This window comes from Solanum stenotomum, chromosome 1, assembly GCF_019186545.1.
Source record: "Solanum stenotomum isolate F172 chromosome 1, ASM1918654v1, whole genome shotgun sequence".
Lineage (NCBI taxonomy): Eukaryota > Viridiplantae > Streptophyta > Magnoliopsida > Solanales > Solanaceae > Solanum > Solanum stenotomum.
The window spans coordinates 32911767-32936653 of NC_064282.1; the positions used below are offsets into that span (position 1 = coordinate 32911767).

The following is a 24887-nucleotide window of genomic DNA, read 5'->3' on the forward strand; positions in this document are numbered from 1 at the left end:
AATAATACAACAAATAACCACCTCCACCAAAGGTGGATCAAACCAACCAATAACAATTATATTAATACTAAGAGATCAAGCCATCTTACCACCCTTTTCAAAGTCCATAAGCCACAATACTCAATTCCATGCCAATTATACAATATTTATCAAGTTTGATCAACTTACCCTCTTTCCATGGCTATCTTCATCATCCTCATATTCCATCAATTAACAATACAATAACAATGATAATAACAACATTCAACTATACAAGCTAAGCTAAGTATAAGCCAATAATCAACATGAAGACCAATTCACAATTTTGTCCATTCAAGGCTAACATCCCACATCCTTCAATTCACTAACAATTCTTAACAATTCCACATAGATAAATACATATATGAACAGTCCACAACAATCTACACAATAATCGTCCATTAATTACACAAAATCAATACACCCACTTTATGCCAAATTTAGAGAATTTGAGAAGACATGGGTTCATGGGAATTTCTTTCTAAAAACCATTAATAATCATTAATAACCATATAAATCATCATTTAAAACCTTTTTATGCAAGAACCCATGCTAGAATCGAAATAGGTTTTTGTGTGTATTTGAAAAACCTTAAAAACCCTTTGATTGGGTTCCTTGAAAGAAAGAATAATCAAGGATAAGGATCCCCATACCTCTAAGTTGAAAACCCATGAAAATTGAAGAAGAAGCACTCGAAATCTTCAACCCTAGCTCCAACTGCTCTTCTTCCTTGAGTTAGAGAGAAATATTTGAGAGAGGAAATGATTTTGGAAATTGTAAGAGGAGTGACTTAAATGAAAGGAATTAAGTCATAAAAAGGTCTTATAGTTGCTAGGAAAAGAATAAAATAGCATAGGGTCAATTTTGGAAAAGGACTAAGGACCCATAAAGTCTTGACTTAAAAATTCTGCCCCTTCCCGTCTTAGTTCGCCCTTTTTTTTCAGCCTGACAGTGCTTCAATATTTCGGGGATAACTTATTACTCCAAGGTCGGAATTGGGAAAACTCGGTGGCGTTGGAAAGAGGAGTCAAAGACCTTTAATTGGATAGGTAAAGGTCCACCTAGTTCATTTTGAGCTAAACGATATGACCATTTAAAGTTGACCCTTACAGCTCACTAGTTCAAATGACTAGTTTCCGGACGTCACGGTCATTTCTCATCATTTCATCAAGTTCTCAACTTCAAACTCACATGTGAGGCTCTAGTTTCACTAGTTCATTTTTAGGGTCGTTACAAATACATTGAATGTACGAGTATGTAATATTGCTGAATAACAAATAAGTAAAAGAAAGAACTGCAATAGATAACAATGTACGCAAGCTAAATGTAAAGAAATAAAGGAGTTAAATCATTTAAAGCTTTACAAAATACCTTCTCATCTATGAAAGTAACATAATAAGTGATACATAAAAATACACTTTAACTCTATTGGGAGATTCTCTAACCGACAACAATCACTATGAGCTACGTGATGATACTACGTCTCTCCCACGCTGCCACAACTGTCCTATACCTTGCCGGATTATAGGACACCTTAACTAAGTGGATCCACTAAGCTCTTCCCGAAGGTACTTAGGATTCAAATAAAAATTATGATCCTGTACCGATGTTAGCATACATGGTTTATGAGGAATGTGAGTTGTCTGAACTCATCCCCATATCGGTGCTCAATACTACTCCCAATAATATATATTCATGCTCAATGTTTAAAAACGTACTCTTTCTCTAGTTTGAGATAATTTATCAAACTATCCTCTTAAAAGAGGTAACTGCTCTTGAAATATCCTTGAACTCGTAATTCATTTAGAAATCAAAGTTCCTCTTTTATTAATGTAAAAACTAATACCTTTGGGAATACATAGTTCCCTTATACTCTTACTCAATTCTTACTTGAAAACGCTTTCTAAAAAATATATCAAATCATATTGTGATATGATTATTGATGACTCAGTAAGTCATACTGCATAAACATTGATGGTATATCTAGAAACCATACAACTTAAATATTGATTGCTTACTCAACTATCATACTAATCATGTTTTAAAACTCTTTCTCAAAATCCTCTTTACTTTCTCAAAAACTCAGCTTAAATAAAAAATGTTGGCTTTAGAAGATTTTCAAAATTTATAACTCAAAATATGGTTCATGCTGAAATATAAACATGAACAACTCAACTCAAGGATCACAATAATAGTATAGAAAACTCAATACTCAGAACTCAAGAACTCAAGAACTCAAACATCTAGAACTCAAGAACTTAGAACTCAATGATACTACTCATCTCAAGAATATATATTCATAGGGCTCATGTTGAAATATAGACATGAACGAATCAACTCAAGAATCTCAATGCATAACATATAACAATTCAAAAAGTAGGTATAGAATTTCAAAAAGAACCAGGAACTCAAGAACTCAAAATCAACTCATCTCAAGAATAGTCAAATCTAGGGATAGAATCCTAGGTTACTCTTCTACTAATTTAAAAGTAGATGTTGGGCATGAGGAAGAACTAGTCCAACACTATGATAGACTTAAATACCTAGAAGAACAAGGTTCTCGAAGAATCTTGAAGAAGAGTTTGATTAGAAGCCTTGAAACCCTAGCTTGAAGGATAAAAACCAAGAAAACCTTTCTTGAGCTTCTTGAATTAGTTTCTTGAAATCTCTATGACCAAGAATTATGATTTTCATTAGTGATTAATAATTGTATGGAGGAATTTGAGTTGGAAAGAATGGAATTCTTAGAGAAAAACTTACCTTGAAGAAGAATCCTGAAATAGATTGAAAGAATCTTGAATGAAGTCTTCTACTTTGATTTTTCCTTAAGGTTTTGCCTTAGGGTTTTGAGAGAGAAGAGAATGGGGGATTAAGAGATAAAAATATCATTCTTTTGAGCCTTTAATTTGTCAAGAAATTTTTTTAGGGTTTTCTTAGAGGTAATAAGACAAAAATGACCCTTTTTAATATTTTCTCGTCGGCTAATTCGTCATTGTACAATACCAGGTTACTAAAATGATCATAACATTTTACTCAAAACTCATATTAACCCAAAATTGGTGGCGTTGGAAAGAAGATTCAAATACCTTTAATTTTATATGTTGTGGCCCACATAATTCTTAAAGACATGGTAGCTTAAAGTTGATCTTACATCAAAACTTAATCGGTAAAGAAACTTTCAACTCAAACTTTGTGCTAGCAGTTTTTAGTGACATTAACTAATATCCAAAATAATTCCACACTAAAGAATTTACCTTTACATATATGAGGAATCTAAGAATAACCCGATTAGACCTTATATGAAAATAAAGAATAGTTCGGTCTTTAGCTTAGAAATTTTTGGGGTGTTACAATATCTCCCTCTTGGGATTATTCTTCCTCAAATGATCGTTAAACTGAGGATAGAAGGGAAAAAAGTTACTCTTACTATCTCTTTGACTTTGAACTTCCCTACTAACCTTCAACCAACCTTGAGCCCATATCAAGAAACATCTAATGCATCATGCATTCGTCCACATGCTACCAACACCACATTCAAGCCTAGTACTATAACCACTCCATGGACTCCTACTAACTAACCCTTATAATAACTCCTTATTCTCTCTTCACATTTACCAACTTAACTTTCATGCATTATTACTAGGAAACTGACTTATTACTCATCGTAAAACCTTATCTCCTTCTTCCTCCACATTTATAACCTTAGATGGAATTAACACACCATCACTATCACAATAAGAAATAGTAATCATCTTCTCTATCCTTCATATAAGAACTATCAACAACACCACTCTCAAAACTAAAAAAGGATTACTAAAAGAGCTGTAGGGATAAATATCATAAGAACGATTCATTTAAGATATCTGATATAAGAATATGCATGACATAACATTGTGTTGCTAGCCATGAGAGTAAATCATGAATTTGCGTGATTGAGCGTAATATGAGACATAAGTGCTTATATGAATGGGTTCATATCATGAGGCTGATATCCATAACTTCATGGAGTAAGATTGAGATTAATGGGCTAAAGTCCTTTCCTCTCATTCTTGAAACGGAGCATAGATGAATCACTCTGAAGTGTATGAGCATAGGTCATAGACACAATTCTACTATTAGTAATATCAACAAGATGTTGTCATAACTAGACTGGAGGAATACGCTAGAATATGGATGGATTGATGTACCTCTAAAACTCTTTCTGAAGACATCACTATCTCATTCTATGATAGACTTACATACTTGGAATAGCAATGTTCTTGAATAATCTTGAAGAAGAACTTGATTAGAAGCCTTGAAAGCCTAGCTTGAAGGAGAAAAATCAAGAAACCCTTCCTTGAGATTTCTTGAATTAGTTTCTTGAAACTCTATGGCCAAGAATAATGATTTTCATTAGTGATTCATAATTGTATGGAGGAATTTGAGTTTAAAATAATGGAATTCTTGGAGAAGGACTTACGTTAAAGAAGAATCTTGAAAAAGATTGAAAGAATCTTGAATGGAGTCTTCTACTTTGATTTTTCCTTAGGGTTTTGTCTTAGGGTTTGAGAGAGAAGAGAATGATGAGTTAAGAGATGAAAATGTCATTATTTTGGGTCTTTAATTAGTCAAGAAATTCATTTAGGGTTTTCTTAGAGGTAAAAAGATAACACGGCCCTTTTTAATGTTTTCCCTTCGGCTAATTCGTTACTGCACTCTATCAGTTTACTAAAATGATCATAACATTTTACTTGAAACTTGGATTGACGCGAAATTGGTGGTGTTAGAAAGAAGATTCAAATACCTTTAATTTTATAGGTTATGGGCCACATAGCTCTATATATTCTAAGAGATATGGTTTTTTAAAGTTGACGATGTAAAATCTTACATCAAACTTATTCAGTAAGGAAACTTTCAACTCAACTTTGTGCTAGGAATTTTAGTGACCTTAATTCATATCCAAATTCATTCCCACTATAAAGAATTTAATTGTAAACATATGGGAAATTTAAAAATCAGCCTGTTCAATCTTATTTACACATGAAGAATGGTTCAAATCTTAACTTTGAAATTTTCGGGGTGTTACAATATCTCTCGCTTGGGATCATTCATCCTCGAATGACAGTTGGACTAAGAATGGAAATTGGTTACTCTTACTATATTCAAGCCTAACTCAAAATCACAAAGGACTTAACATAGGATGATTATTCTGATCTAAATCACAAGATTCATGCTCTATACCTCTGTAGGAAATCCTATCCCAAGAACACTACTCCTTACCGCTACATTCAACTAACCTTGAGCTCATATCTCGAAACACCTAATTTATCCAGCATTGTCCACATGTTAACAACACCACATTTCCTGAACCACTCCAGAGACTCCTACTAACCCACTTTCTAAGAATTTATCATCCTCTCATCATCTCTACCAACTGAACTTTCATGCATTACCACCACGAAGCTGACTTAGTACTCATCATAAAACCTGATCTCCTTCTTCCTCCACATTTATAACCTTAAATGAAATAAACACAACATCACTATCAAGAAATAATAATCATCTTCTCTATCCTTCACACAACTACTGTCAACATTACCATTCTCAAAACTAAAAAGGATTATTGAAAGAGCTTTAGGGTGAACAATCATAAGCACGATTCATTTGAGATATCTGATATAAGAATATGCATGACATAATATTATGTTGCTAGCCATTAAGATTAAATCATGAATTTGTGAGACTGGATATACTATGAGACATAAATGCTTATAATTAATAGGTTCATATCATGAGGCTGATATGCATAACTTTATGGATTAAGCTTGAGATTAATGGGCTAAAGTCTTTGCCCTTCATTTTGGAAACTGAGCATAGATGTGAATCTCTCTAAAGTGTACGACCATAGGTCATAGACACAATTCTGATATAAGAAACTTCATCATGATGTTGTAATGGCTGAACTTGAGAAATACACTAGATTATGAATGGATTGTTATACCTCTAAAACTCATTCGGAATACATCACTATCTCATCCTTAACACTCGACTTGGTCTTGAAATCTATGGATCTATTATATCATCTCTAAACTAGTCTACATTCACTTTACTCTAATACTCGGGAAAGGCTTATCTCATGACTACTAAACTCTCCATAAGCAGGTACTAAGTCTCCTTCTAAGACCTCTTTCTACGATTCTTCTATTAATCTCTTGTCATTGGCTTACAAGGCCGCTTCATCTAACTCTTACGGGAAAAATAATGCTTACATTAGCCTATTCCACATTAATAGGTCAAATATACTATCTAGGCATACATGTAGAATCATTAACTTAATTGGAACCTCATCTGATTGCATACAATCTCGGGTACACCTCTTAATGCTCTTGTTACTCTTATGACTTAGCCACACTTCACTACCTTATCTAAAATTTAGGATCTTTCACTTCTACCACTCATATTTAATGTAGATAAAATCTCAATCTCTCACCTACTCTATGTCAAATCTAATCTCAAGACTAACATCATCACCATCATGTTGCCATTCTTTTTATCACGACACTCATCTCAAATTCAAGCTTAATGTTCATTACTAAACTCGGATATCAATATGATTACTTGCTTACTATACTAACTTACAACTACTAGATACAATTTAAGAAATACTCGCCCACTAAAACTTCATGACAACTAGTCAATCTTTATCTCTAAGTCTTCACACTTACAATTTATCATCACATTTCCTTTCACAACTTAAATACTATTTACCCACTCGCTTTACATCATTGTCTAATTAGTTCTGTAACCCTCCAAATATTATGGGCTCTCCGTAAAAAAGAAATCATAAGCCTAGCTTAGATCTATCACCTCATGAATACTCCTGCTCTTTTATTCAACACCTACACTTGGTCGTTACTAACACAATGACACATTATCATAAACTCCTTTCTAGTTAAAGTATACTCTAACTCATCCTAACTAGTAACCCTTACTCTACCTCCTATAATGATACTTACACAAACTCATCACTTCTTAGTCTACCCATAAGGGAAAATTCCTCATTAATAACTTACTAGGTGCATGACTACAATAACATAATTTGCCTCATCACTATCTCCCTTTCTTAGATTACTAAACCTCTGCATGCATTCTTCTAACTCTGGGGACTTTTACTACTACTGCTCATTATCTCGTAACTCATACTATCTTTTCGGGTGAAAACACTACCCACCTCTAAAACACACCTCCCCATAACGGTCTAAACTAAAACAAGGTTTATGGAAAAGAGTCTGGGAATACATCTCGCTTTTAGCTCGAACGCACGATTCATATGAATAAGAGTGCATTATTTCAACTTTGAACACTTAAGCTCACTCACGGGCTTCTCTCAAGCCCTTGTGCAGTCTTATGACTTTCTCAAGATTCTTGCTAAGAATAACTCATTGATAAGGATGTTGGGCTTTGCTTTTCAACCACCTTTAGTATGAGGGGTAGTCGAATGGATTTGAGAAACGCACAAGTATGAATAAGTTCCTTATGACATAGTACTAATGCACAATTTAGAGTATGAAAGAAGGGAAACTTTCTTAAATGTCTGTAGTCCCTTATTTAAAAAAGTGGGGGACTCACAACTATAAGTAAGATCCTATTGACACGACTTCATAGACACCCTAAGACACTTGAACTCTGTGCTCTGAAACCAAGTTTGTCACGACCCGAGTCTACACTCTGGACATGGCCAACACTCGAGAATCATTGTTGGTTCTCAAACGAACCCTTATCCTAGTTGACTACAAGCGTAAGACTAACTCAAGCATACATAAACATCAAATTGAAATAAACTTTTGGAAACTGTTTACTAAATGTCACAACTGAACTGAATATACTGAGTATGAAACATTAGTTTTAAATAAATCATCTGAAACTGAATGACTCTCCAAAACTGTCTATTTATGAAACCTCTACTATATATAGAAGAGTGTCGCGACAAGACCCACGAATACTCAAAATATTACTAATACCAATAACTCGTAAAACTGGAGTCCTCCAGAAGCAAGGAGGCCTCATTCGAAAGCTGACGAACAGATGAAGTGATCTCAACAGACTCTTGTTGAGGATCCTAAGAACATGTATCTACATCATTAAAAGATTTAGGTCGAATCACACTAGTACATTGAATGTACGATTATGTAATATATCTGAATAACAAATAGCTGAAAGAAAGGACTGCAATAGATAACAATGTACTCAAGCAGAATGTAAAGAAATAAAAGAGTTAAATCATTTAAAGCTTTTCAAAATACTTTCTCATCTCTGAACTCAATAGAATAAGTGATATATAAAAATACACTTTAAATCTATTGGGAGATTCTCTAAACGACAACCATCACTATGAGTTACATGATGATGCAACGTCTCACCCATGATATCAGAACTGTCCTATACGTTTCTAGGATATAGGACACCTCAACTAAATGGATCCACTAAACTCTGTCTGAAGGCACTTAGAATTCATCTAAAAAGTATGATCATGTACCCATGTTGGCATACATGGTTTATGAGGAATATGAGTTATCTAAATCTATCCCCATATCAGTGCTCAATACTACTCCTGATAATATATAAACTCATGCTCAATGTTCAAGAAAATATACTCTTCCTCTAGTTTGAGATAATTGCTCAAACTATCCTCTAAGAGGTAACTTCTCTTGAAATATCTTTAAACTCATAACTCATTTAGAAATCAAAATTTCTCTTTATGAATGTAAGAACTGATACTTTTGGGAATACTTAGTTCCCTTATACTCTTACTCAGTTCATATTTTGAAACTCTTCCTAAAAAATATATCAAAATCATATTGTGATATAATTATTGATGACTCGGGATGTTATACTGCATAAACAATGATGGCATAACTAGATACCATACTGCTTAAACATTGATGGAATACTCGATTGTCACACTAATCATGTTTTAGAAACTCTTTCTCAAAACTCATCTTTACTTCTTCAAAAACATAGTTTAAAACTCAAGTGTTGACTTTTCAAAAAGCTTCTCAAGATTTATAACTAAATTCATAGGGTTCATGTGGAATTATGGACATGAACGACTCAACTCAAGGATCTTAATAGCAATATGGAAACTTAGTACTCAGGACTCACGAACTCAACGATATTACTCCTCTAAAAAATACTCAATTCATAGGGTTCATGCTGAAATATAGAAATAAATGAATCAACTCAAGAATCTTAATGCATAACATATAAAAATTCAATAATTAGGAATAGAATTTCAAAAAGAAACAAGAATTCGAGAACTCCAAATCAATTCATCGAAAGAATACTCTAATCTAGGGGTAGAATCCTATATTTCTCTTTTACTGATTTGAAAGTAGATGTAGGGCATGATGATGAACTAGTCCAACACTATAATAGCCTTAAATACCTGGAGGAATAAGGTTCTTGAACAATCTTGAAGAAGAACTTGATCAGAAGCCTTGAAACCCTAGTTTGAAGGAGAAAAATCAAGAAAACCTTTCTTGAGATTTCTTGAATTAGTTTCTTGAAACTCTATGGCCAATAAATTATGATTTTCATTAGTGATTCATAATTGTATGGAGGAATTTGAGTTGAAAATAATATAATTCTTGGAGAAAGACTTACCTTAAAGAAGAATCTTGAAGAAGATTGAATGAATCTTGAATGGAGTCTTCTACATTGATTTTTTCTTAGGGATTTGCCTTAGAATTTGAGAGAGAAGAGAATGATGAATTAAGGGATGAAAATCTGATTATTTTGGGTCTTTAATTAGTCAAGAAATTCGTTTAGAGTTTTTTTAGAGGTAAAAAGATAAAAATGACCCTTTTTAATGTTTTCCCATCGGCTAATTCGTCACTGTACCGTATTAGTTTACTAAAATGGTCATAACTTGTTACTCGAGACTTGGATTGACGCAAAATTGGTGACGTTGGAAAGTAGATTTTAATACCTTTGATTTGATAGGTTATGGGCCACATAAATATATATACTCTAATAGATATTCGTTTAAAGTAGACCCAAGTAAAATCTTACATCAAAACTTAATCGGTAAGGAAACTTTCAACTCAACTTTGTGCTAGGAGATCTAGTGACCTTAATTCATATCCAAATTCATTCTCACTCTAAAGAATTTAACTTTACACATATGGGCAATTTAAGAATCACCCGGTACGATCTTATTCACAAATGAAGAATAGTTTGAGTCTTAATTTAGAAATTTTTAGGGTGTTACATGCCTTTCGTGGGGAAAAAGACTAAGCATACCAACTTTTGGCATGGTCATTAAAATTTGGGAGGTTGATAAGCAACAAACATCCTTAATCTATCAATCCTTGCAATGTACGATTTGGCATACATAAGGGAAGACTTAGTAGAAGCTTTGTCCTTATCTTTGATGGTCCCTCGGATGAAATCCTTCAAATAATTTAGTGGGATCATCCCTTTAGAGAAAAAATAGGATCTCCTTGATAGGCATTGTTTGCTTCACATGATTTTCAATATTTGAACTTCGATACCCTTTCTAGGCACATCAATGGATTTTCCATCTAATGATCCCTCCATCATATCTATTTACTTATTGATGCGAGACTCTTGGTTTTGCATATACTTGGTCAATCCTTCAACTATTTTTCCAGGTTTGCAAATTGTTCCTCTATGGATGAAGCATCAGCTACTATTGATTGCATGACCATTGGGGACACCGGGGAGTAGCATGTATTATTAGGCAAGTCGATCTTCAAAGGGCACATATCAGGTGATGCATGTGTAGACGATTCATTAGTTGAATAAATGTTCTTTCATTCCAGTATATTTCTTGGAACTTGAGAGGTTAACTAGAGCTAGAGTCTTTTTGATATTTTTGGCAACACTGCTTCTTCCTTATAAAGCAGTTGTAGAGAACCTTGTCCTTTTAGTGTTGATGATCCAAAACAAGAAATTTATGCAGAAGACACTTGAAGTGTTTGATGTCCCATCTGTTGGGATATATACTATTAACCACATGTTTAGATATAGTATTTATTATAGAATAATTATTTACTTATATCAATAGATCATATATTCGTTTATGGTGTGTGTTTATTTCTATAGTAGATGATTTAGTGTATAGAGTTTAAGCTTATACACAAATGATTAAATCATCGGTTCTTATAAGTATAAAATTTGTTTTTTCACAATCTAAGATGGGAATTGGACATGCCATCGGTACGATTTTAGCACAAGATTATATGTAGTTTATCTTGATTATGGGAATGGTATAGTTCCAACTTCTTGTGCTAGTGCATTTTGTATGTATTGAACATGACCGAGTAGAAATAGTTGCTTTAGACTGACAGACAAAAGCATATTCTCTAAACTATTAAATGTACTTATATTCTTAATCCTAATATAACTATTATGATCTGTATATGTGAATTATCGTTTTGATTTATTAAAAGGTGAGATTCTAAGATGGGTCAATATTCCTGGTAGATTAGATGATGATAATATATATTGGTGAAATAATAAGTTAGTTGACAGAATCCATGTCTCGATATAGAGATTGATGATATGCCTTTTTTAGAAGCTTAAAAGTTTTCATCGTGTCAAACCTTGCAAGTGGATTTATGAATATGGCACATGAAATAAGTTAAGTAGTGCTCTAAAGGAAATTGATCATTAAATTAAGTTTGTCAGTAATTTAATTTATTGATTAGTATCTGTAATCTTAACATGGGGAATTACATATGTGTTTAATGGGAAATTTCGAAATATAAATAGAGGAGTGCAATTATGAATTTCTAGTAGAATGATTTGTAATTTATTATGGTAAGAATAATTCAAATTAATTATTTGGAATTATTTTCATAATAGGAAGCCTCGGTAATTAATTTCATGGTCCCTACCGTGCCCATATTTAACTAGAACTCAGAATCTATTCTAAAGGGAAAAGGGAGAAGTATGTGTCTTTTCTATTCTAAGGGAAGGGATATGTATGTATCTTTCTCTGTTCTAAGGCAAGGGAGAAGTATATCACTTTTCTATTCTAAGGAAAGGGAGAAGGACATGACTTTTTCTTTTCTAAGGAAAGGGAGATGTACATGTCTTTCTACTCTAAGGAAAGACATGGTATTCCTTCTCCTTGGACTACGAAGAAATCTCTATAAATAGGATTTCTTCTAACCCTTGAAAATAGATAAGTCTTCGGTATGATATTTTCCCACCCAAGTATTGAGAGTTCGGGATCACTGTAGAAGACTGCAGAACTGTGGTCTAATTTGTGGACTAGCTTGTGGATTCGCTTGAAGGGTATAACTTGTCGACTACCTTATGGATTCACTTGAAGGTATCTGCTCACGCTTCAAGGGTAATTCTTGAATTAAATTTTAGAAAAGTTTATATGCTCTAGCATGATCGTACTTGTTTTAGCATAAACAATGTGTTGTCTATTATTCATGTAAGTAGTATGATTTTGTTATGCTTCCGCTGTGCATACAATTTTGCAACAATTGGCATCAAGAGCCATACTTACATCTTTATAGATAACATAAAATATTTGTATGTGCAATTGTATGTATGATTCGTAATCGGTAAATATAATTTTATCACGAAAAGAACGAATCAGATAAAACTTGAAGTTTGTTGATTCGTTGGCTAAAGTACATACATTCTTAAATTTTGAGAAGATCAAGAGGGCAAAACGTGTTGGCGATAATTTTTCACATTCACGTGGGAATGGACAACAACAACAAACACTTCTCCTAATGATTATTCCAAGTCCTTTATTTTTAATCTAATGGAACCCAAGTTGAAAACTTTTCATCAGTTACAAGAAAATTTAAAGTTCAATGGATTTTTTTAATTTAATAAATGAAAGTAAGAACTTCTGCACATGTAATTGTATTTTTTTATCGGCGGCTAGTTGCAATTTTTTAGGGTTGTTTCTTATTAATCCATCAAATTTGCAAAGCTTGATAAGAAAGGGAATCATAGAGGTTGATGATGAACAAATTATCATTGAACTTATTGTGAAGTATTTTTTAACTTTATGATATTTGTTCTTGATTGATTGTTGATTCCAAAGCTTATAACGTGACGGTGGCAGTCACTATTCAGGTCAATTGGATTTTTTTTTCTTTTTGTTCAATAATTATTTGAGCATGTTATTTATTACACACACACACACACACACACACACATATATATATATCAATTTGTATAAATTAATAATTTTTTTGTTAATAAATAGTTTTAAGTGATCTATTTATTTGAAATCGTTGAAAATTCTTTAACTTTGTACATGTGAATACATATTTTTTAATAGATGAATTGAGAATTATGATTAATAAATATGATTCACTAAAATGATCTATGTATTTTTGTCATTAGAACATCCTCAATTCATCATGTATAAGTTATTCTAACTGAATATTAGTGGTAAATATTTACTTACATAAATGGTGATTTACCTTAAAATACTAGTAATGCTTAATTAATTCATGAGAAGAGATATCGAGGTTTTCACTCAAAAGAGAGAAACATAATATCTTGGATTCTCAAGTGTATTAATTTAGAGAATAATTTGTTATAAGAAGGTATTGAGTTTCTTAGCCAAAGGAAGGACACAACATATGTTTCATGCTCATGAGATCATTATAAAAAGAGAATGAAAATATGAATCATGTTATTTTAATCTTTAACTATGTCTAAAACGATTGTTTTTCGAATTTGGTCTTAGTTTAGGAGGTTATGAATTTTCTGATTTCTAATTTGACTTGAAATTTGATGGTTCAATCGAAGATTATTTTGATGGATTTTAGTTAGTTTGCCGGATTAAAATTTGACCTGAATATCATAAAGTCATATTGTTTTAATTTCTAAAGATACTTAAACCACTTGAATTTGAATTTGGTCATAACTTTGGAAATATTTTTTATAGACTCCAATTGACCTGAAATTTGGTAAGTTCATTGGTGACAGACTAGTTAGAAATACTCATTGCTATGTGGTTATAGTTTTGAGGCCCTTAAAATAGTTTTTAAGTTACTCTTTGGAATTAAAAATGTGATTTAGTATGAATATAATCCTTTATATCGGTTTTATTTATGTTAAATGTGGTACATGACTACACGTGATGAGTTAACATGAATTGTTATATGATAAAGATATGGATCTGATTATTTAAATCGTTTGAATCTGAATTTGATCATAGCTTTGGAGATAAATATTATTTTTGAAATCTGATTGATCTGAAATTTGATAGGTTCCTCACAAACAATCAAATTAACAATACTCATTGTTATACAATAATTTCTAATTTGAGTTAGTTCAGATGTTGTTTTTGGATTAAAAAAAAATTGTATCTTGAAAATTAATTTTAATGAAAATTACTCACTTATGATACAATGGTGATAGAGATTGTTCTCTATGATCTTCATAACTAAAATTTAGTGAAGTATTAAGTTCATGTGTTGGCTTAGACCTTCCTCCATATCGGATGAAGTTAATACAAGTCATTCAAATTTAGTCTCTAATTTTGATGATCTGTATTGACTCTCCCTATCTGAGTAATATTTGATTGAAACAATGATCTAGGGATAATGATATTAACTTGGCATAAATCAACATATAGTACTCTCCCTGAGTTAGTTTTTACTCTAACTTTGTTGGGGTGATATCTGACATCACATATGTATGTTGCATGATTAGTTATTTTTCATCAAATATTATCGTTCAAGATGCATGGATATCCATGAGATGTGGTTTGAATTTTAATGTTCAATGTATACATAAACATGCTGATTTTTGAAAAATAGTATTCAGATAATGTAAATAGTTTTTGAATTTTGTTCTTTGTTCTTGATTCGTGTATCTATTTCACAGATGATGATATGTGATAAGAACTTTCGAACGGGAAAAACTCTAAATTCTATTTTGGCCAAACAATGTTTTCAATCAAATTGATCATAGTTTTGTAATTCTAAAAAAGGAACTCTAATTGGTCTGAAATTTGGTAGATTCATAAGAACGACCTAGTAAGAAATATTTTTTGGATCGTTATATTAGTTTTTGGTCATATTTGGCTATAGGGGTCCTTACCTTGATTTCCAAGATTGAATTGTAGTGAATTCTTAGTTTCATGTGTTGTCTTAGACCTTCCTCAATATCAGCTGAAATTAATACAAGTCACTATGTAGATACTCGCTAGTTTTGGTAATCTGTATTAACTTCTCCAAAACTGAGTAATATGTGATTGGATCAATGTAACTAGGGTGATTTTCCCTTGACTTAAACTAACAGTGGACTCTCCATTTGAGTTAGGTCTGTATAAGTTTATGGAGTGAATAATCAGTCATTGTACATGTGTATTGTATGAGTAGATCTCCAATCCCATCAATTGGCTATTCGAGATGCATGGATATATATGTATAAATGAGCCCTGAATTTTGTTATTTAGGATTATTCGACATATTATGATCTATTTAATGTATTATATCTCAAATTCTCAATAGACTTTACAGACTCAATACTACTCAAGTATTTTTTTCGATAGAGATAAGATATTGATTAAAAAAAATTGCATTATATATGTTCATGTTAGATGAAATTATTTTCGGTTTCTAGCAAAATAAGAGATGGACACTTAATATATTTTTCTTGTAACTCTTTTAAGTTTGATAAATATGTTATCTCTTATTGTATATTGATGCATACATTTTTTCCTCATGAATTGAATATTAATCTATCTCATAAGAAAATATCTTTTAAATTGAATGAAACTTATCTGTACACTAGCGTCTGCGTCATTTATTATGGATAGAACTTTTAAGTTGGTTAAAGAATGGACATAACGGTTCATTGAAAGTGAAATCACTACCAACATGTGAGCCATTTTTAGAAACAAAAATGACTAAGAGACCTTTTCTCTTTAAAGGGAAATAAAGGTAGTGATAAGTTAGAATTAATCTATTTTGATTTGTGCGGTAAATGATCATTCAGGCAAGAGGTGAATTTGAGTATTCTGAGATTTTCAGAAGGTTACTCATGATATGAAAATATATTTTTGATGTTTTGTAAGTCTGAATGTCTTGATAAAATCAAAATATTTTAAGACAAATGAAAATATCATCATGAAAAATATATAAAGTCACTGCAATTTGATTGGAGTGACATATACCTCTCTGTAGAGCTGATGAGTCACTTATCTGATAGAATAATTGCATTTCAATCGTCTACACCAAACACTCTAAAATAGATTGGTGTAAAAGAGAAAAGAAATAGACTCTTATGAAGATGATAAGATTAATAATTGGCTTATTCATTGTTGTTTTGTTTTTTTGGAATATGTTCTAAGAACTACACATCACATTTGAATTCAATTCCTATCCAATCAGGAATTAAATGTGTGTATTAATTGGATATACAAAAATAATGAAAGAAGGTTTATTTTATTGTCCTAAAGAAAATAAGGCAATTGTTAAGACAATTGTCAGATTTCTAGAAAAGGACTATTTAGTAATCCATGTTCCTAGAAGTAAACTAGTTTTACCAGAATTGAACAGAGAAATAAAAAATGAGTCGGTTGTAAATTCAGACACTCAAAAACATCTAACTGGTATGTCAGAATTGATGTTCCATTGCATTTACGTAGTGGGAGAAATGTTACTAGACATAACAATACTTCTACCTCAAGTAGTGAAAGTGATGTCGAGCAAATTAAAGAACACTACATGAAAAAGTTGTTAATATTTCATTACTGAAAGGTTTTGAGGAAAATATTAAGACTCGAGAACATGAAAGTGTGACTATTGTAGTAATACTTAGTCGTAGTGGGAGAATCATAACAAAGATTGCTTGATTTTGTATGTTTAAGAGGACTTGCATGATAGAACTCATGTAAAGAAGTATACTTTGAAAGGTTTCATGATAGGGCCTCTGAAGATCTAATACAAAAACGATAAGTTACGACTCAGCATTACTAGACGAAGTTGCATAAGAAAATAACTTGGTAAGATCCTTTTGATAAGAAATATAAAAGGAATATATGTGAACGTTGTAAATGCATTGTTAACAGTCTAAGTGGGAGATTGTTAGAGTATATATTGTTAATCATGTGTTTAGAAATAGTATTCTAACAATTTTCATGATTAAATATCTTAGTGAGAGATTGTTAGGGTATATACCATAAACCATGCATTTAGATATAGTACATTATAACAATCGTGATGGTTAAAAGTCTAAGTGGGAGATTGTTGGGATATATACTATTAATGTCACGACCCAAGCCTAGGGCCTAGACGTGACATGACGAATGAGGAACCCTAAGGAACCCCAAACAAGCCTCTCAAACTTGTCATCACACTTCATCGGTCGCGGAAGTACAATCAACATTAATTAACGGGAAATAGGGACTAAGGGCAAACCATTTCAAAATGACATCATAGAACAAGAGTCAAGCTCATTTACAAAATACTTGTCCAACGCACACCTCTACATACATAGATAGGACGGGGGCCATGACATACTACCGGCTCCCCTCATAGTCAAAATACAATTGCAAGCTAAAGTCTCAAAACATAGGAGTAGGAAACATAACATAGCCCTCGAATCATTGAGGACTCACCAACAAACTCGGATAAGCACCGTACTAGCCACGTGAATGGAGAGAAGGATCAAGAGTAGCTCCGGTCCCTACATGGTGACATCATGTAGGCAAAATATGCGTTAGTACTTGGAATGTACTAAGTATGCGGGGTGCAACACAACAATAGACAAGGACACAATCGAAATACAAGAAATAGTTTCATAGGCATTATGAATAACAATATGAGGATGCATGATCAAAGTGAAGTCAAAACATGTTTAAGTAAATCTATACTAATAGTAGATATCATATGTGTATGCATGATCCAACCAATCTATAACCCCAACTTAGGATGGGGGATGCCGTTCACACCCGGACACCCTGGTGGCAAGGTATAAACCCCTCACATGGTTGATGTTGGTCACACCCCAAGCATCCTAGGTGGTGAGATATAAACCTCTCACATGGTTGATGTTGGTCACACCCCAAGCATCCTAGGTGGTGAGATATAAACCTCTCACATGGTTGTCCGGTTCTTTTCCCCCGGACCGGGCATGGTCATGCAACACTTTATATAGGAAATTCCCATTAGGCTCTAATGCAATCTCACGTATGGAATGAACATATACACAAGCTTAGTTTGTCATCAACACATCTCTGGATTGCCATACATCTCATAACTCAAGCTTTAAAGCATCGATTCATCAATTCTCCATAGTTGGACATTTTGTCAAACACCTTGAAGGCATGTAATGGAATCAAAGAGCATGGAAAATAGGGTAGTAATTATGCAGCCAAACCAGTGAACAACCTACAACAACACCTTTTAACACCCACAATACCACATGAAAATCTCCACATCCATTCCAAATTTAGATTCAAGTTCTAGAGTCACAACATGCTCAAAACAATCACTTTTCATGTTTAAAATTCAATGTGCAGGAAATTATTACAAAGAACAAGACTAATTTATGAATCTTAACTTAAACCATGAATTAGTGAGTAGAATAGAGTCTAGGCACTATGGGTGGAAGGACCCATGAGTTCAACACCACATACCTTGAGTTTTTATGAAGGTCTTGAGAGTGTCTTCAATGGAAGCTTGGAACTTGGAGCAAGAGTCTCTTCAATCTTGAGGAAGGTTTTGGATTAGGGTTCTTGAGAGAACTTGAGAGAAAATGTGTCTAAGTATGGGAGAGGTGTTTTGGGAAATGTTTTAGAGATGAGAATTGAACTAATGGTATATAGGAAATAACATATGCCCTTTGGAAAAATGGTCCAACACTTAGAAAAAAAATGAGGCAGGTGAACAGTAAAAACGCTCACTGGAAATTGCATTTCCTGCCGGACAGATTTTACGAAAATGGGCATAACTTCTTCGTCCGAACTTCGAATGAGGTGAAACAAAGTGAGTTAGGTAGATAACTCAAAGGGCTTTCCATGGATAAGTTATGGGCCACCAAATTATTTGTGTTCTAGGAGATATGACCCTCCAAAGTAGACCCTCGAAAAAGGCTTCACTTGGAAATTTCGGATTTTGATACGGTTGCTCTAAAATTTGGGTTAGACCCATTTCCCACTCAATTTGACCCCCTAAACAAGAATATGAAGTCGGATTTTCGAAAAACGAAACGGATTTTTTTTGATATAGCTAAACAAGTTTCCGGTAACTTCCGAAGCACATTTTTAAGAACCTTTTGGGTCATTTCAATTAACCACGTGTTTAGCTATAATATTTATTATAGAATAATTATTTATTTATATTAATAGAACATATATTCGTTTATGGTGTCTGTTTACTTATATAGTAGATGATTTAGTGTATAGAGTTTAAGCTTATACACAAATGATTAAATCATCGGTTCTTATAAGTATAAAGTTTTTTTTGTTCACAATCTAAGATGGGAATTGGACATGCCATCAGTACGATTGTAGCACAAGATTATATGTAGTTTATCTTGATTATGGGAATGATATAGTTCCAACTTCTTATGCTAGTGTATTTTGTATGTATTGAACATGTCCGAGTAGAGATAGTTGCTTTAGACTGATTGACAAAAACATATTCTCTAAACTATTAAATGTACTTATACTCTTAATCTTAATATAACTATTATGATCTGTATATGGGAATTATCATTTTGATTTATTAAAAGGTGAGATTCTAAGATGGGTCAATATTCCTGGTAGATTGGATGATGATAATATATATTGGTGAAATAATAAGTTAGTTGACAGAATCCATGTCTCGATATAGAGATTGATGATATGCCTTTTTGAAAAGCTTAGAGTTTTCATCGTGTCAAACATTGCAAGTGGATTTATGAATTCGGCACATGAAATAAGTTAAGCAATGCTTTAAAGGAAATTGATCATTAAATTAAGTTAGTCAATAATTTAATTTATTGATTAGTATTTGTAATCTTAACATGGGGAATTACATATGTGTTTAATGGGAAATTTCGAAATATAAATAGAGGAGTGCAATTACGAATTTCTAGTAGAATGATTTGTAATTTATTATGGTAAGAATAATTTAAATTAATTATTTGGAATTATTTTCATAATAGGAAGCCTCGGTAATTAATTTCGTGGTCCCTACCGTGCCTATATTTAACTAGAATTCAGAATCTATTCTAAAGGGAAAAGGGAGAAGTATGTGTCTCTCTCTATTCTAAGGAAAGGGAGATGTATTTATCTTTCTCTGTTCTAAGGCAAGGAAGAAGTATATCACTTTTTCTATTCTAAGGAAAGGGAGAAGGACATGACTTTTTCTTTTCTAAGGAAAGGGAGATGTACATGTCTTTCTATTCTAAGAAAAGACATGGTATTCCTTCTCCTTGGAGTAGGAAGAAATCTCTATAAAGAGGGATTCTTCTAACCCTTGAAAGAAGATAAGTTTTCGGTATGATACTTTCCCACCCAAGTATTGAGAGTTTAGAAGTGAACTTGGGATCATTGTAGAAGACCGCAGAACTGTGGTCCAATTTGTGGACTAGCTTGTGGATTCACTTGAAGGGTATAGCTTGTCGACTACCTTGTGGATTCACTTGAAGGTATCTGTTCACGCTTCAAGAGGTAATTCTTGAATTAAATTTCAGAAAAGTTTATATGCTCTAGCATGATCGTACTTGTTNGTCCAATTTGTGGACTAGCTTGTGGATTCACTTGAAGGGTATAGCTTGTCGACTACCTTGTGGATTCACTTGAAGGTATCTGTTCACGCTTCAATAGGTAATTCTTGAATTAAATTTCAGAAAAGTTTATATGCTCTAACATGATCGTACTTGTTTTTAGCATAAACAATGTGTTGTCTATTATTCATGTAAGTAGTATGATTCTTGTATGCTTCCGCTGTGCATATAATTTTCCAACTCCGTCGTAGTGGTATGGCTCCTTGTAAAAACTCCAAATTTTCCAAAGGTAACACCAAAGACTCCTTTTCCATCACCATAGAACTTAGAGTCAGCAACCTTAGCATCCATAGGGGATGTTTAGAGGGTGTTGATCTTCTTCAAAGCCATTTTCATGTCCTTGAATTCGTGAAAACGTGATATGAGAGGTATAGATGTGCCAGAATTTGTAGACGGTAAAATTTATGTCGATAGAATAATTATCAAGATTAGAAAATATTACAACAATATATTTATTTGTTTTCAAATATAAGCATTACAATCTTTATGAATCCTCTAATTTGTCGTTTTATAAATCTAAATTTAATGCCTTGTAAGGTTGATCTTAAATTTTGATGAATTTGAACTTGACTTCCACTCCCAAGGGCTTTTGAACTTGTTCTTGAATATGGTCGTCTTGATCTTTAGTTATTCTTGAACTTGACTGCTTGGGTACTTTTATTCTTCATCTTGTAGCTTGTAGAGAAATTTGTTGTGTTTGATCCGGGAGCTCTCTTTGGCTTCTAGATAGAATTCTTGTGTGATTTATGAGTTATGAGAACCCCTATTTATAGTAGTAGAATGGACGAGTTACGATGAAAACGCTTGTTTCCCTTTACCCCATCATATTTAAGCGACATGATATATTGGACTTTAAATAAGTTGGATCTTCATTTGTAGCCCATATTAATGGAGTAGTTCAATGAAATTAAAACTCAATTAAATCCATATTCTTAGACTTAAATAATTAATCTAAATATATATATTCACAATATTTATTTGGACTAATATATATTGAATTTAATATAATTTGAATCTTTTTATAAATTTATATTTAATAAATTTTAAATGATTACAATGATATCACAAAAACATATACTAATTATGCAAGTATTTAAATTTATGTAAGCTACATTTAAATACTTGCATTAATCTCATATTTGGTACATCTTAATGAATTGCATTAGTCTCTTTTATTTAACTTCTCTTTTATTTTAATGAATTGCATTAATCTTATATTTGACTTTTCTCTTTCATAGTTACAAAAGAAAACCAAAATGAAGAATTGCATTAATCTCATATTTGATACCTTTTAAAGCTATAAAAGAATGGTGGAAAGTGTAGCGAAATGAAAAGGTAGAAAAATGGCAAAGTTTTGGTCCTCTTCATTGTTCTTTCTCTCCTTTGTATTAGTAACACTATTTGGAAATATTCCAAATGTGAAGGCAGACATACTTGATGACGTTTGTCCCAAAACCATAAATCCTCCTCTATGTTTTCAAGTGCTTCGAAATGATCCCTATGTTTACAAAGGAGATATTCACAGCCTTCTCTCTATTGTTCTTTCTATAGCACAAGATAATACTACATCTACCTATAACTTGATTCAATCCATTCTTCAACAACCCATAAAATATCCCAACATGAAAGACCAACTAATTGGTTGTTTAAAAAACTACAAATATGCCAGTGATAATCTTGAAAGTTGCAATGATTTGCTTAGGATTGCTAATTATAGAAAAATAAGTTTTTTGGCTTATGCTGCTATGTATGAATCTCTTGCTTGTAACCAAGGTTTCAGAGATGTACCACCCCAACTCAAACAACTCAGCAAGGTGGTCCAAGAGTTCTCTGATGTTTCGGCTGTTATTGCCTATGATCTCGAATAATCTAGTCATTTTACTTGATGCCTTATGTCTCACTTCTTTCTTAAATTACACGGATGAATTCATCTTCTANATATATATATATATATATATATATATATATATATATATATATTATTCTTATTTTGCAATGTAATTTTTAAATGAAAGGCATTCAATTCACCATTATATATGTGTTTCCAAAAAATGTGTATGGAGTTGGGGCGATTAAAAATACTTGAAGGCGTAGAGTGAAATTTCAATTAACTCTTAAAATATAAACAAACTTTATATGTAGTTTTAAAATCAATTTTTCAAACATTTTTAATGCAAAATTATTACTAAATATTTTTTAATAATTAATTTCTTTGATAAAAATCAATTATTAGATTTAGATTAGATTTTATGAATTGCAATGTTGAAATCATCCTTTTACCGAGGCAAACACTATAGGAATTGTGAACATAATTCTATAAGTAATAGGTTGCCAAATTCAGATAAAAATAATAGTAATTAAGAACCATAGAAGCTGATTCAATAAGTTGAGAACTTGGTATACCCCACTTAATGTTTGTTTCAATACTTGAAATCCTGAAGAAATAAAAAAAAAGAATTTGCAATTCTCTCTCTTTAATATTTTCGACTATTGAATCTTGTTTGTGGTAAAAATTTTCTAATGACCCTCTAGGGTAATTTACTTATATGAATGTATTTTAAGTGTTTAGAGCTTTTCTATAGTAAATAAAAGGTATTTATTACTTGACAATTTTGTCACCTATTCAATTGTTTGCTTTTTATTACGTTTTTGTATTTTAGAGCTTTTGAAGTTTGAGTGGTTATCTTCGGTCAAAACTTCAGATAATTGACCTTTGAGTGTAATTTTTATGTTTCCTTTAGCTATGGAACATCAAGTTTGGTCTTTAAGGACCTTTGATTCAGGTCTTCTAGACTCATTTCAAGCACCTTACTATTTTTGGCTAAAATAGAATTTTGGGTGTGGGAACCACTTTTTTGTAGAGATGACCTACATCGTATTTTCTGAAACCTTTGTTGTGTCTGAAGTGTCAATTTTTGTGTGTTAGCATATTTTGTTTGTGTGTATGGGGTTCCAACAAATCTTGAGGCCTCATCAAGGCATTTGGCCAACTTCAAATTTAGGTTGGTGTAGCATTTGTTGGTTCACCTAACTTGTTCTTCGTATTCGTTATCTTTGAATTGCCTTTGCAAATGCCACTGAAATTGGTCTTCACAATCGCAAGCTTGGCATCACATTTAGGTAAACAATTCTTTTTAGTTTTCGGGGTCGTGGGTGTTAAACCATGTGATTGCGATTAATGATCAATGGACCCAATCATTAATTGACCATCACAAACGCAATATTTAGGTCTTATAATTGAAATGAGTAAGTGACATGTTTATGAGTAGTAGACTTCCACCCTTTTTAGGCCTTTTTATTTCGATAATGAGTGTCCTCAATACCTTTTTATGTCATATACTAATGAAATGTTGGTATTTTGTAGCTACAAAATCGAAAGGATAAGGCAAGGATAAATCTAAGAAAAAGAGGAAAAAACATCAAAAAGGAGTGTAAGCTACTAAGTTGAAGACTGCCTAACATGAAGGACGGATAGCCGAACAAGCTGAACCTCACCAATTCTGGCAGTGCTCAATGTTAAAACATTGGGGTAGGTCAGCAAAGAAAGAATAGATCGGCGATGCGTCGAATGTGTAAAGGCGAACCTGACTCCATCACCGAATGTGACAAATTTCCAAGTGAAAAAAGAAAGCTAAATTAGACGAACAAGGTTATAATCCACAATTCACCTATAGTGAAAGGAGAGCCCTACCGAGTTCACTAAATGGGGTTCAAACACTTGAAGCCAAAATCAGAGAAAAGGCAAGCTAAAGGACTAGACGACAATTTGCCGACTCTGCTAAGCGAGTCTGATTAATGTCTTCGAGTGGGTTATGAAATGAAATTTCAGTTAATTTTTGGTAGGGTATAAATAGCCTAAAGAGAGAGAAAGTGTATCTATGTTCATGCTAACTTTTTCATATTCTGAAAAATACTTATTGAGTTTTTTTCTTTTAGAATTTTGAATTGAAACAATTTTGTAAATAACAATTGTGGGTTTAATTCAATGTGGGTATTGAAGATTATTGATGATCTCTAACTATTCTATTGATGGAGTCATGATCGGTATCCCTTCACTCACTTTTATAATGATTGGCTAAAACCACAATTCTAGGGGT

General features: G+C 32.5%; 1 protein-coding gene across 1 annotated transcript; it reads left to right on the forward strand.

Moving 5' to 3' along the window:
• Window positions 1-22133: 22133 nt before the first annotated feature.
• LOC125875847 (pectinesterase inhibitor-like) lies at window positions 22134-22658 on the forward strand. Its single transcript, XM_049556929.1, has one exon. The coding sequence runs from the start codon at window positions 22134-22136 to the stop codon at window positions 22656-22658; it is 525 nt and encodes a 174-aa protein (XP_049412886.1).
• The last annotated feature ends 2229 nt before the right edge of the window (window positions 22659-24887 follow it).

Excerpts from the sequence above, each read along its gene's own strand:
- LOC125875847 (XM_049556929.1), top strand. The coding sequence starts at position 22,134 with ATGGCAAAGTTTTGGTCCTCTTCATTGTTCTTTCTCTCCTTTGTATTA.